The sequence below is a fragment of the Camelus dromedarius genome, chromosome 10, assembly GCF_036321535.1.
Source record: "Camelus dromedarius isolate mCamDro1 chromosome 10, mCamDro1.pat, whole genome shotgun sequence".
Taxonomy (NCBI): Eukaryota; Metazoa; Chordata; class Mammalia; order Artiodactyla; family Camelidae; genus Camelus; species Camelus dromedarius.
The window spans coordinates 66,559,689-66,573,388 of NC_087445.1; the positions used below are offsets into that span (position 1 = coordinate 66,559,689).

At 43.2% G+C, this 13,700-nt stretch overlaps 1 protein-coding gene across 5 annotated transcripts in view; it reads left to right on the plus strand.

Moving 5' to 3' along the window:
• The window catches only part of CNTRL (centriolin), a 75,745-nt gene extending 62,446 nt beyond the window's left edge, over nt 1-13,299 (plus strand). For 4 of the 5 annotated variants that reach the window (XM_031450351.2, XM_064490475.1, XM_064490474.1 and 1 more), the window contains 12 exons: nt 238-353; nt 434-651; nt 2,723-2,880; nt 3,958-4,031; nt 5,196-5,384; nt 5,791-6,016; nt 7,356-7,561; nt 8,563-8,703; nt 10,090-10,362; nt 10,539-10,601; nt 11,864-12,070; nt 13,216-13,299. In XM_031450351.2, the coding sequence (XP_031306211.2) occupies nt 238-353; nt 434-651; nt 2,723-2,880; nt 3,958-4,031; nt 5,196-5,384; nt 5,791-6,016; nt 7,356-7,561; nt 8,563-8,703; nt 10,090-10,362; nt 10,539-10,601; nt 11,864-12,070; nt 13,216-13,272 (1,928 nt within the window). In that variant the 3' untranslated portion in view covers nt 13,273-13,299. Of the gene's footprint in view, nt 1-237; nt 354-433; nt 652-2,722; nt 2,881-3,957; nt 4,032-5,195; nt 5,385-5,790; nt 6,017-7,355; nt 7,562-8,538; nt 8,704-10,089; nt 10,363-10,538; nt 10,602-11,863; nt 12,071-13,215 lie in introns of those variants that run through there. The other variant, XM_064490476.1, reaches the window with a different exon arrangement.
• The last annotated feature ends 401 nt before the right edge of the window (nt 13,300-13,700 follow it).

The window sequence follows — 13,700 nt, forward strand, 5'->3', positions numbered from 1 at the left end:
GAACTAGATCTTCATTAAATGTTTTGTTTAAATGTTTTTAACAAATTAATGTTTCACAGTACTTTTAAAGGATTTTTTCATTAAAAGTACAATTAATTAGCTCCATTAATTCAGCACAACAAGTATTTTTTGATTATCTGTTGTTTCTTGTATCAGCTAATAGCATTACTTTCTGTTTCATTTTGTAAATGTTTCCACATTCATTTAATAGTGTGGACCATGCTTTATTTCTTTTAGAACTAAAGAATATTCTGGACATGTTGCAACTTGAAAACAATGAGCTACAAGGTTTGAAGCTACAACATGACCAGAAAGTGTCTGAGTTGGAGAAGACTCAGGTGGAAGTGCTGGAGGTAATAAGCAAAGCCGTTCTTGCCCACAGCAAGCTGCAGCCTTCTGCTAGTGTGCCTGAGTCCTCTTTTATCTGCTTTAGGAGAAACTAGAGTTGGAGAATTTGCAGCAGACAGCCCTGCGACAGCAAGGGGAGATAGAGTGGCAGAAGCAGCTCCTAGAGAGGGACAAGCGAGAAGTAGAGCGAGTAACCGCTGAGACCCGAGCATTGCAATTGTGTGTTGAGTCTTTGTGCAAAGAGAAGGAAGATCTGGAAGAGAAGTGTGACAGCTGGGAGAAGAAGTTGGCACAAACCAAACGGTGAGAGCAGGAGCAAGTAGGCTTGCAGGAGCCTTTCTGGAAGGTTAAGTTATTATAAACACAGTATTTAAAAAATCAGAAAATTGAGAAAAGGCAAAAAAAATACAAAATACACCACAAACTCAGTATCATGATACAGTTCACCAAGAATATTTTGGAGTTTCCTTTTAGGTTTTTCATTTTAGGTTTCTCCCCCCAGGCATGTTTTAAAATATCCTATTGTGATTTTTTTTTAAAGTAAAATAATACACACTGGAAGATAGGAATAAATGGAAAGAGATGCCTTATTTGTGAGTAGACAGACAATATTGTTAAGATTCAGTTTTCCTCAAATTGATCTATAGGTTCAAAACAATCACAGTCAAAATCCCAACAGGCTTTTAAAATAGAAACTGAACATCTGATTCTAAAATTCATACTGAAATTCAGAGGACCTGGAAAAGAATCTAAAACTTCTAAGATATGACACCAAAACAACTTTGAAGAAGAAAGACGGAAGTTTAGGGCTAACTCTACCTGATTTCAAGACAGTGTACAGCTGTGGTAATCAAAACACTGGTATTGCTATAAAGATAGACAGATAGATCAGTGGAACAGAACAAAGTCTACAAGTAAACTCACAAATATATACAACTGATTTGGACGAAGATGCAAAGTAGAGAAAAGATGGTCTTTCCAAAAAATGTTGCTGAAAGCACTGCATATCCAACCCCCCCCAAAAAAGATCCATACTTCACATTACCCATAAAAATTAACTTAAAATGGACCGTAAACATAAACGTAAAACCAAAATATAAAACTTCTAGGAAAAAATATGGGGAAGAAGTTTGTGACCTGAGGCTAGACAAAAATTTCTTAGATAAGACACTGAAAAGAGTAAATTGATAAAATTGGACTTCATCAAAATTTAAAACTTCTGCTCCTCTTGAGTCACTGTTGAGATCATGAAAAGACATCTCACAGACTTGGAGGGAAACCTTCGCAACCATGTATCTGATAAAGGACCTGTACCCACCCAGGAGATAGATATATATAGATAGAAAGATAGAGGTAGAGATAAATGAACTCTCAGAACTCAATAAAATGAACAACCCAATTTTTCAAATGAACTAAAGATTTGAACAGACATTTAAGAAGATATATGGATGGCAAATAAGCACATGAAGAGATGCTCAACATCATTAACCATTAGGGAAATGCAGATGAAAGCCACAGTGGGGAAAAAACCCACAATGAAATACCATTACACACCTATCAGAATAGCTAAAATTAAACACTGACCATACCAAATTCTTGTGAGGAACTTTCATGTGCAATTGTTGGGAGTATAAAATGTTAGTAAGACCACTTTGGAAAATAGTTTGATGGTTACTTAAAAATTCAAGTATACATCTCCCAGAAGTTCTAGCTTTTCCATACCTAGAGATGAAAGCATATATCTGTGCAAAAACCGTACACTGATGTTCATGACAGTTTTATTTGCAATAGCCAAAAACTGGAAACAATCTGAATGCCCATCAGCTGGTGAATGGATTGACAAATTATAGAATATCCATACCATAGAATACTACTCAGCAAAAAAAGGAGTGGAGTGTTGATACACACAGCAGATGGATGAGTCTCAAAGTAATTATGCTCGTGAAAGAAGCCAGACAAAAACCAGTCCTTACTGTATGACTCCATTCACATAAAGGAATGCATGCTTATGCGTATCTGGGTTTTGGACAAATCCTATTATATGTACAGTGGTGTTTCCTGCCTTTTCACTTATCAAAAGTTAGTGATCCATTTAAATCACTCGGATTTTGGAAATTCTAAGTGCTATCCATGTTTTTATCCCTGGTTTTCATGAAGCTTCAATTTAGTGAGTCACTTTTTGAAAAATGTTCTAATCGGAAAGCTGAAAATCAGATTTCTTTTAAAAATGAGTTGCAGAGCCTTCCGTTTTGTTAATATTTATCATTCAGGCTCCATGTCTACGATGTGAAAGCATAAGTGTTCCTTCGTTGTCTGGTGTGTGTGCATGGACATTTTCTATTAGATTATAACTTACTCTCTGCCTGTTTTGTAGGGTTTTAGCAGCTACAGAAGAGAATAGCAAAACAAAGCAATCAGACTTAGAAAAGCTGGAATTGGATGTCAGAAAACTGCAGCAGGAACTAGACCAGCTAAACATGAGCAAACTCTCGCTGCACAAAGACATCGCAGCAATGCAGCAGCAGCTCCAAGGTATGAGGCGGGACAGCCGGAGAGGGGTGACTTTCTTCCTTTCGCTGGATTCCTTTTTTAAACTGTTTGCTTTCTCATTACAGAAATAATTCATGCTAAAGGGCATGGGGTTTCTTTTAGAAGTGACAAAAATGTTCTAAAACTAGACATGGTGATGGTTGCACAACTCTGTTAATGTACTAAAAGCCATGAAATTGTGTATGTTAAATGGGTGAAATACATGGCATGTGAGTTTTATCTCAATAAAACTTAAAAAAAAATTCATATTCTTTAGAGAACGATTTTAAAACATAGCCAAACAATAAGATAAAAATGACTGTTGACCTCAGTCCTTAAGATAATTTGTGTTATCAATTTAGTGCACATCCTTCCAGACTTTTCCTTGGGGGAGGTGTGTGTATAGTTTTGAAAACAAAAACAAAGATGCAAGTAACATCTTCATTACCAAGTCTTTATAAACCCTCATGTTTGTTTATTTAGGAGCAGTTACAAATTCTAGCTAACAGTATACTTGTTGAGCACTTACTATGTCCTAGGCATGATGCAAATGTTTTATATGCATCTTGTCACTTAATCCTTGTAACATTTTTATGAAATAACAACTATGATTTCACCCATTTCCAGATAAGGTGACAGCTTAAGCTTAGTTTCCTTGTGACTTGATTAAGCAAGAAGTGACTTGCTCAAGCTCACACAGCTAGTGACAAAACCAGTGTACATGTGAAGTTTATTCCCAAATTGTCTTCCTGAAAGGTTGTGCCAGATTTCCATTTCTACTTGCAGTGTAAAAGGTACCTGCTTTTAAATCATGTACCTCATCAACACTTTGTATTATCTGTAAATTTTTTTATTGTGAGTTTTGAACATGTTAGTCTTTAAAAACATGGTCTCCGAGCCCAGATCTGACTTGTTTATGGGCTTCTCCTCTGGCCTTTAACAAGGTAGGGTGGTCTAGCCATACATTTAAGGGAAGTAAGTATAAGTTCACTTCCACGCTACTTCGGGGAGGGTGCCGGTGGAAATCTAGAAAACGTATATGTATGTATTTCTTATTTTATGTAAATGTTATCTCTGTAGAAAAGCGAGAAGCAGTCAACTCATTACAGGGGGAGCTAGCTGAGGTCCAAGACCGTCTGAACCTAGCGAAGCAGGTAAGCCTGGCACGTGTGGTCTTCTGGTAGAATCCTGCAGGCGTGCAGGCAGGTGGTTGAAGTAACAAACCAATCAGGCCACTTCCTTGTCATACCAGGTCCCCTAAAGCCATTTCTATAGCACAAATATAATACACACACAGATTTTGATGCAGAGCAGTGATTTTCTAGTTTATTTTAGCCCTAAAACTCTTGATTTAAACAACATTTTACTCCAAGCTAATGAGTAAGGTGATGGCTGGAAGAGCCCACCAGGCCCTCGGCAGCCGCTGTGGGGCTTCAGGGACCAGAGGGATCAGCTCTCATCCAGGGCACTGATGCAGCCTGCGGAGGCTGGGGTTTGATTTGATCACTCACTGAGCTGCAGAGTATGGCCAGAGCTCGGCCTGCATCTTGTCGGGTGTTGAGCAGAGCAGATTCCTCACCCTTAGAAAATCTGATGATCTTAGGTAATTCAGTGTGGCCCTGTGAGGTCAGTGCTGCAGTTTGAGTTTCAAAGAACATCAAGCAAGTTCTGGGCTTAGGTTTCCACTGTGTAAATTGGAGGTTGGTTTAAACATCTGAACTCTTCCTTTTCTACTTTTAAGATTCTGTGTTTCTAAGATACATGAAACTTAAAGTATTCTATCTTTTAAAAAGTCTTACACAGATTCTTACGAATATTTTTTGTGTTGTTAGAAATATGCTAACTTGTACAAAAATAATTTATTTGGGTTCCTTGAAGAAAGAAGTATTTGTTGTTTTCTGAGTTTTTTAACCTGTATAAATATTTCAAATAGTTAAAAAAAAAACCATGACATTAGGTTCATTTTCAATCAGAATTAAGGCTTATTCACAGCTTTTCTTAATCTTAGCAATCCTGTAAGGGTGGTGGGGGAGGGGTGTTGTTTATTCCCACCTCAGTGACAAACAGCTAAAGCTCAGAGGGACGGAGTCTGTTCCTGAGGTTCTGACATCTTCTCTCATCTCATTTTTTTAGGTACTAAAAAAGGGAGGCCAGTGATTAAAATAAGTTCTGAGTGCTTTTGTATGTTTGTTGAAATAATAGAGGGTATGGAACTTCTCTGCTTCTCATTTTTCAGACGTAGTAGGTGCTGGTGTGGCACTGGCGACCTCAGTGAAGGTGGTTTTGTGAGTAGTTGTAATTTGTTTTTTCACCTGAAGGACCTGCTCCGCGCCAGCGAGCGTCAGGCCGCACTGCTCAGTGAGCAGACCAGGCTCCAGAAGGACGTGAGTGAGTCGGGAAGGCGGCTGGAAGTCTGCCAGAAGGAAGAGGAAGCAAGACAACAGCAGCTGCAAGTGCTTCAGAGCGAGACTGAAGAAAAGCAGGCCAAACTGGCCCAGCAAGAGAGGGTACCGCGCATCGATGGTTTTCTGTAACAGGAGATGCCGTGGCGCCTGCGAGTGCTTTCACCCGGCAGAAAGCTGCTGAGAAGCGTCCTCCTTGGGTCTAGCTTCCCTTAACTGCCCTGGGTGACCAGGGGGGATTTGACATCAACTCTTTGACACCCTTGGTGTCAATATTTATGGTCCCATAAAGAGTCTTGATGGCCACGTGTCATTTCCTGTTGAATCCCCTCCTCACACACTGGCCAGATAGTTCTCCAGTCCCTGCTTGATGACCTTCGTAAAGAGTACGCACTCTCACCGTGGGCTGCTTTCTACTTTCTCTTCAACTGGAATCTCTTTAGTGTTCGTGAACATTCCCTCAGGACACTCTTTGTTATTTTATGATTAACTGAGGTTGTTCTCTATTAAGGTGTTTCAAAGACTCCAAAAAGAGAGAGAAGGTGAAGAAAAAAAATTAGAAGCCAACAGAGTGACACTGAAGGAGCAGCAGCACCAGCTGGAAAAGGAAATAACAGACCAGAAAAGCAAACTAGACCAGGTGCTCACCAAGGTGTTGGTGGCGGAAGAGCGCATCCGGGCTCTGCAGGAAGAGGAAAGGTGGGGCGAGACCCTAGAGAAGAAGCTCTCCCAAACCCGTGAGTATTCTGGAACCCTGTACCGGGGCCGGGGTGGGTGGGATCTGTTGATTGTCTTTGTAAACGTGTGAAGGAGCCCCAGGCCCCAGCCATAGCCCGGGCAGGAGGCAGGACCTGCACAGCGGGAAACAGACCCTCGTCTGACCCTCCCAGCCTGTGTGAGGTGAGGACACAGGCTCAGAGGGACAAAGGGAATTTGTCTGCGTGGAGAAGGGACTTGATCCCGAGACTGTCAGGTCTTTTTACTTTACTGTATTCCTGCCTTCAAGAATGCGGTCTCAAGGAAGTGGGACATTCAGGCAGAGAAGTGCCAAAAGGTGCTCTAAAGGCTTTCTATAATGTGCATTAATTTTGAGCTTTGGGAGCAATGATCCATGTCATCTCAGCCAGTCAAAAAAACACATTAGCAATTCTACTTTTGCCCAAATCTGACATAGTGAATGGTGCTAAGATATTGGTGTTGGCCTTTGGGTCTGCTTGCTCTCTTGAGCAACACGCAACTGACATTGACTTGGGAATCCAGGGTGAGTGATGTTTCCCACATCAATAAATGAGTTTTCTTTTACTTAGGCTTCAGGTTTTAATAATGTTCAGAAAATGTCGTTCTCCCCTGAGTGAACCCAGTGGACTTGGGATCTGAAAATGTTATTATTCCTTTTTCCCCTGGGAACTCTTGATACATCAGACCCAACCAATTCATTATGAAAATGAAATTTAACAAATACGCTGAGTCTCACTCACCATGCCAGAGGGGAGAAGAGTGAAATCTGGGCAGGGTGTGGCTCTAAAGAGAGTGATTAGAAAAGTCTGTTTTAAATGTCCCTGTTATGTATAAGCATTCTTTGTTGAGTCCTCACTCTGCACTAGGTGTGTGCATGCACGATTCCCACTGAACCAGGGGACAGGTTCCTTCTGCAGAGAATAGGGCTCATGCCGTTCCCAATCCTGTGTTCTTTGCACTGTGCTGCCTCCCATGAAGAAGAAATACTGGTGTACTTCCCTTTATTCAAATCAGGTTTATAAAAACATTTCATCAGTCTGTTCTGTGTTCTCTGCACCTCAGAATTGGTGCTGTTTACTCTCTTTGGTCTCCGAGATTCGAAGGGGAAGACAGTACCTGTCTGTCACTTTGGAATCGGGCCCTCCAGGAACCGGTTATATCAAGAGGCACCCTTACCTGGGCCTTTTTCTGGGCCTCTGGTGTGGGTCAGGGGAGACTTGGAAGACTGAGAGAAGGAGAAAAGTGCCTGAGTGGGTGCCCTGTTGTTGTGCAGTCTGCCCCCCACCCGGTCCGCCAGCCCAGGGCCTCAGGCTAAACTACTAAAAACACTCATTTTAGAACGACAGCTTTCAGAACGGGAGCAGCAGTTAGTGGAAAAGTCAGGTGAGCTGCTGGCTCTCCAGAAAGAGACGGACTCTATGAGGGCAGACTTCAGCCTCTTGCGGAACCAGTTCTTGGCAGAAAGAAAGAAAGCTGAGAAGCAGGTTGCCAGCCTGAAGGAAGCACTCAAGATCCAGCGGAGCCAGCTGGAGAAGAACCTTCTGGTGAGTACCTCCTGCCCTGGCAGTTTGTGAGGAAATGATGCACTTAAATCTTTAAACTAAAACACTGCTTCAGTGTAGAGAAAATAAATTACCTGTCAACGCAGTCCCTAACCCAGCTGCTGTTTTTGGTGCATTTATGCATAATTTGTTCTTGAAGCTGATGGTAGATTTTGCCTGAATCTGGGCTGCAGCCCTGGAGGAGCTGTCTATGCGGCTGCAACGGTGAGCCTGTGCACAGACGGTGTCAGCACAGAGCAGAGAGCATCCTGAGCGAGCCAGCCTCTGCTCACGCCTTCCCTGGCAGGGTGGAGGGGTGTGGGGGAGGGAAAGCTTCTGAAGACATTATTACCCAGCTGCAGTCCATGCTTACAGATTTTTCTCATTCTGCCCTTTTCGGTCAAAATTGGCTTTAATTAACCATTATTGTAAAACCAGGAAGCCCAATCTGTCATGCTTTTATCCCTGAAATACATTTTGGGAGGTGGTGCTCAGATGAGTTCAGAAAGTTTATGGTGGGTGGAGGCCTACAGACAGCAATAGGGACTGTCGCAGAAATGAATTTTTCTTACACCCTCTCAGGAATTGACACCCTCTGTAGCTCTGCTGTATACATGGTACTTTCCAACCATGTGTGTTTCCCACAGAGCGATAGGCAACATGATTGTAAAGGTGGTACATAGATGTCTAGATTTTAATCCTCCCAGGAACACTGTGATGCTGAGCATCGTTCCCATTTCACGGACAATTAATGGAGGCTCAGAAAGGGAAAGTAACCTGTATCAATGGTAACGCTGCCGATCCAGGATTCAGGCTTCAGGCTAACAGACTGACCACGTGTTTACTCCCAGCCGAACCACAGCTGCTAGGGAAGGCAGGTAGATTATTCCCACTTTACAGCTGGAGCCCCGATGGGACATGAAGTCAGAGCTGGTGAGTGTGTAAGCCAGCACCACACACTTCCACGTGCTGGGCCCCAGGGTCATTTTTCTGCCCCGTGCTAGGAGCAAAAGCAAGAGAACAGCAGCATGCAGAAGGAAATGGCAACCATCGAGCAGGTGGCCCAGGACAACCACGCGCGGGCCAGGCGCCTGATGAAGGAGCTCAGCCAGATGCAGCAGGAGTACGCGGAGCTCAAGAGACAGGTGCGCCCGCAGCCCCGTGGGGCTCGGCAGAGCTTACTTCCTATTTCTTAAATAGCTCTTTTTAAAGGAGTATTTCTCTGTGAAAAGCTAATTAACCAAATCTGTTTTTCTAGTATTGAAATTTAGAAATGCATCTCCATGAGGAAAAAAGGATTTGTTTACTTTTAAAATTCCCCTCAGTTCAACAAGCTTTCTATGTTAATTTTTGAAAAAAAAAAAAAAACTGGCAGTTCTTCAGCATAAAATTTTATCACGTCCCAAAGAACTGTATGGAAATACGAGATTTTATGCCAGAAGCAGGTGTGTAAGAGCCAAACCCCCAGGGAAAGGAAGAAATGACCCCAGGGGAAACCTTGGCTAGCCCGTGTGCAGCCAGGCGGAGGGAGGGAGAGCAGCTCACACAGGGCGGAGAGTCTCATCCCAGGCGCCCCTGGTGTCCCTTGGCCAGCGTCAGTGGCTCGCCACTCCTGAACTCTCTCGTTCGACCACTGTGGCCACCCGCTTGACCCTGCTACACTTGTCCTTTAGATGACCTCATGTGGCCATTCAGTTTCATCTGTGCCTTTAACTGCCCTCCATCCCTGACACACACACACCCTTTGGTTAAAAAAAAAAAAAAAAGAAAAAAAAAAAACTTATTTAAAGGCTCCAAGCCTCTGCAGACTTGGAAGGGCAGTTGGCAGTAGGTATGACTGTAATATCTTCACTAAGCACTTAAGGAGGGAGCCACATGGGGTCATCTCAGGTATGAAACAGGCCCTAACTCCTGAGGAAACCTCTAGTCTGCCCAAACCACCAAGTTCTTCACCTATAAAATGAAAACATTTGACCAGCTCTTTTCTAAGGCCCCTTCCAGCATTTACCTGTACAAGATCACTCATGCTTTGTTTCAGTAAATGGCCCCTTTCTCATTTGGGTACCACTGAAGTGCTTCATGTAAATTATCACCTGGTTCTCGCATTTCTGCACGCAGGGTATTATCTTTATGTCTGAGTGAGGTAACAGAGGTTGAGAAGTTAGCTAACTCCCTCAGTCATACTGGTAATGTTTGCTGGAGATGAGACTGGACCCCAGCTCTGTCTGGCTCCAGAGAGACTGGCTTCTATAGAGTAAAGCGCCTTCAAGGAACACAGTGCCCACGCTTTCTAAGTGGGAGCTGCTCCAATCAAAATGCCAGTAGAGTCATTTATTTGATAGCTTATAGATATTTGAGTAGTTGAAAATTTCATCACAAGCTTTTATAGTTTTAATCACAGGAATTAACATTTGTAGGTTTTAAAATACATATATATTTAAAACATTACATTTAAAACATTAATAATTAAACAGTTCAGTTCCAAGTAAGTCTTGAACTTTACCCAGTGGTGTTTGACTCTCACTCTTCAGATGGCAAACCAAAAGGATCTGGAAAGAAGACAAATGGAAATCAGTGAAGCAATGAGGGCACTTAAATCCGAAGTGAAAGATGAGATCAGAACCAGCCTGAAGAATCTTAACCAGTTTCTTCCAGAACTACCAGCAGATCTGGAAGCTATTTTGGAAAGGAACGAGAACCTAGAAGGAGGGCTGGAAAGCTTGAAAGAGAACTTTCCATTCACTATCAGTGAGAGACCATCACCTTTTGAAGAAAAACTGAATTTGTCTCATGTTCACATAATGGTAAGGGTTTATCCGGCTATTCTCTGGACTTCGCAGAGGATAATTTGGTCCCCAGCTCCCCCAGATAAGCTAAACATGGACTTGAGGATGGGGAGAGGGGAGGGTGGGAAAGGCGGGTGGGTTACGGGTAGGGGTGGTCGGTGACTCTTTAATGTTTCCCTTTCCCTCTGGAAAAGGATGAACACTGGCGTGGAGAAGCACTCCGAGAGAAGCTGCGTCACCGTGAAGATCGTCTCAAGGTTGCCCTTCAACAAAAATACACTCTGAGATACTTGGCACCTCGAGGAGGGAGGGGGAGACCGCTTACATTCGCACACTGCTGTCACATTCGCTCTGTTGCCGCTCTCATGGCAGTGCCATAGATGACATGTTCGAAGCTCGGAGAAGTTGGCCTCACATAGTTAGTAAATGGCAGGGTCAGTATTTCAAACCATGAGTTCTGGTGTTAAGCCTGGTTCTCTTTACTGTGAGTAATGCTGCTTTGCTGCAACTAAAACTGACAGGACCTTAGTATTAGGGACAGGAAATAGAGGTATAATGATAAAAGTAAGGAGCTCCCAGGCCAGCGGTTGGGGGAAGGATCGGGAACACTGGGAAAGCAGGCTTAGGTGTCAGGCAGGAAGTTGTTTGGCTCAGAACATGTTGAGTTTAAAGGGAAGGATACCTGTCCGTGGGCAGCTGAAAGTCGGTGTCTAGGATGTAATGGTCAATGTCGACCTAAACATTTGGGGGTTAAGAGTGTAGCTGGGAGTTGAAAAACGTGAGGTAGAATAAGAGAGGACAGAATGCACCTTTGGAGACTGGCCACACGCAGCGTGGGCTGGGGGAGCCACGTGCAGCATTGAGTGAGTGGAGGCCCTCAACATCAGATAGCCTCCAGCCACATGTGGCTGTTCGAATGTAAATTCGTTATAATTAAATCAGGTTAGAAATTCAGTTCCTCAGTTACCACGTCTCAAGTGCTCAAAAGCCACACGTGACTAGTGGCTATTACAGTGGGCAGGACAGATGCAGAGCATTGCCGTCACAGGAGGGTCTGCTGGGCAGCACTTGCTGTCAACTTGAATAAGAGAATCACTTCAGAGGCACAGCAGGGAAGCCAGAAGGCAGTGTGGGGATGAGGATTACATACATTGTGAGAGACTCTGAAGGTACCAAGTATAAGCCAGTCTTCTAAGTCTGGGCAGAAAAGAGAGAGATGAGGTAGTAACTTAATGGGGAGGCCAGGGATGCAGAAATCCGAAGCGTTGTGACAGCAGAGAGAACAGGCTGAGTAAAAGGCCCAGTAAATGACAACACAGAGTGCTGAGAGTTCACGCACACTGAGAGCAGCCATCTGGCACCCCCTCCTTTCTTTTTTCCTTTTTTTAAGAATGCGCATTTTCAGCAGCCATTCCTATTTGCTAATAGTCAGATTTGCCTTTCCAGTGTTAAACACGAGGGAGCTATGAGTTCTGGTACATTCTCAGTAACACCCTAAGTTTTACCCTAACACTTTCAGGCCCAACTTCGACACTGTATGTCCAAGCAGGCGGAAGTGTTAAGCAAAGGGAAGCGGCAGACAGAGGGCACCTTACACAGCTTGAGGAGACAAGTCGACGCCTTGGGGGAATTGGTCACCAGCACATCTGTAGATTCCACGTCCTCACCCAGTGTGTCTCAGATGGAATCTTCCCTTGCAGAGGACTCTCACCTTGGACCAAGCCAGGTAGGAAGAAGCTCTTCACAAGGAGTCTGACACATGGAAAGTATCTGAAAGCTTTGGGGTCCACAGTCTAGAGGAAACTTGGGACATGAAGGCTACTTTCAAATCTCTGGAAACTTGTCTCAGGAAAGCCTTGTATTTTCATGGTCCCTGAGGAAACTCGCATCGGTTGGTAGATGTGTAAGGAGGATAAGCTGATGACTTAGGAAATAGAATAGAACTGGAGCCCGGATGCCCAGTCAGGGATGTAGGTAATTCTATTAATGTCTTCCACTTTTGCATTTCCTTATCCTCTACTTGGTCAATATAAAGAGTTTCAGACTCAGGCCAACCTAAGTCCCAGTTTAGTCTGTCCGTCTCCCTGTGTCTTGGGGAAAGAGGACTGGCTGTGCCGAAGACTCAGCAAAGTTTGAACACAGAGTTTGAACTCTTAGCCCGGAGTCTATTAAAAAAGAACCCTGGATTTCACAAAAGTTTTCTGTGTGAGACTTAGATAAGGTTAATAATTATTCAAGAGAAACATGAAATATACTCATGGAATTGCTAAATAGGAGCACAGTATTACTGTCAGGTGAGAGCTACTATTTCGGGGGGCCTACTATATGCATGCACTAAACACTTTACATGTATTACCTCATTTCATCTTTACATCCTGGGAGGTAAGAATTATCCCTCTATATAGATAAAGAAATTGCATGAAATGAAAAGTGATGTCAAGGTCACAGCAATAGACAAAACCAGGACTTTGGGGCTAATCTGTCTACCTCAAAGCGGTATGTTGTACGGTTGAGTAATAGGAATATTCAAGGCCAGTTGCGTCTTTAACAGACACAGCTCATTAGCAGCAAAGCCGAGATTGAGTATGATTACCTTAAGCCATTCTGTGGTGGGACCCAAGTTGGTTACAGGCCAAAACTGTCATGGGTCTCATGGCAGGCCTTAAGGAAGTATGTGTCAGGGCATTGAAGAGTAGGTGACTTTGGAGGTAAGACGGTCCAGACTAGGAGATGAGGCACAAAGAATAGGAGTCTGTTAGAATTACTTTGGATTATGGGATCATAATCTAGGTCTGTGTGGGATAAAAGTGAACTAGGTTGGAGTTAGGGGACTGGCTTCTGAGCCTCATGTTTTATCTTCCTTCTTGTCAGAGCGCCTTCCAAGTTCTACAAGGTCCGTCACAGCCACTAGACAGTTACCGACACTGATGCCATTCCCAGCTTCCTGCTCGCAGGGTACGTGTTACAAAGAGCTTTTAACTAGCACTTTCAATTAGAAGATCCTAATTCTGGCTTACGTAGCCTTAAGGAAAGTAACCTTTTAACTTTTCTTTTGGATAATTTCGTACAGTGGTTCATCTTAAAACATTTTTCAAGAGGTGCTCAAATATGTATTTTACCTATTAGCCATCATGCTATGACTTAGTTCTGTTAATTTAGTTAAGACCTGTTTTTACTGTTTCAAGAATGCATCCTTTCTACATTTTTGTCTTATTGCAGAAAAAGAATGGCTCAGCCAGATGAGGACGACTTTTTTGCGCAAATGAGGAAATACCTTCCCTACTACCTCACTAACTTCGTACTTAGAATGCCAGTTGGTTTTTATCAAGATCCAGCGAATTCAGATGCTGAAACCC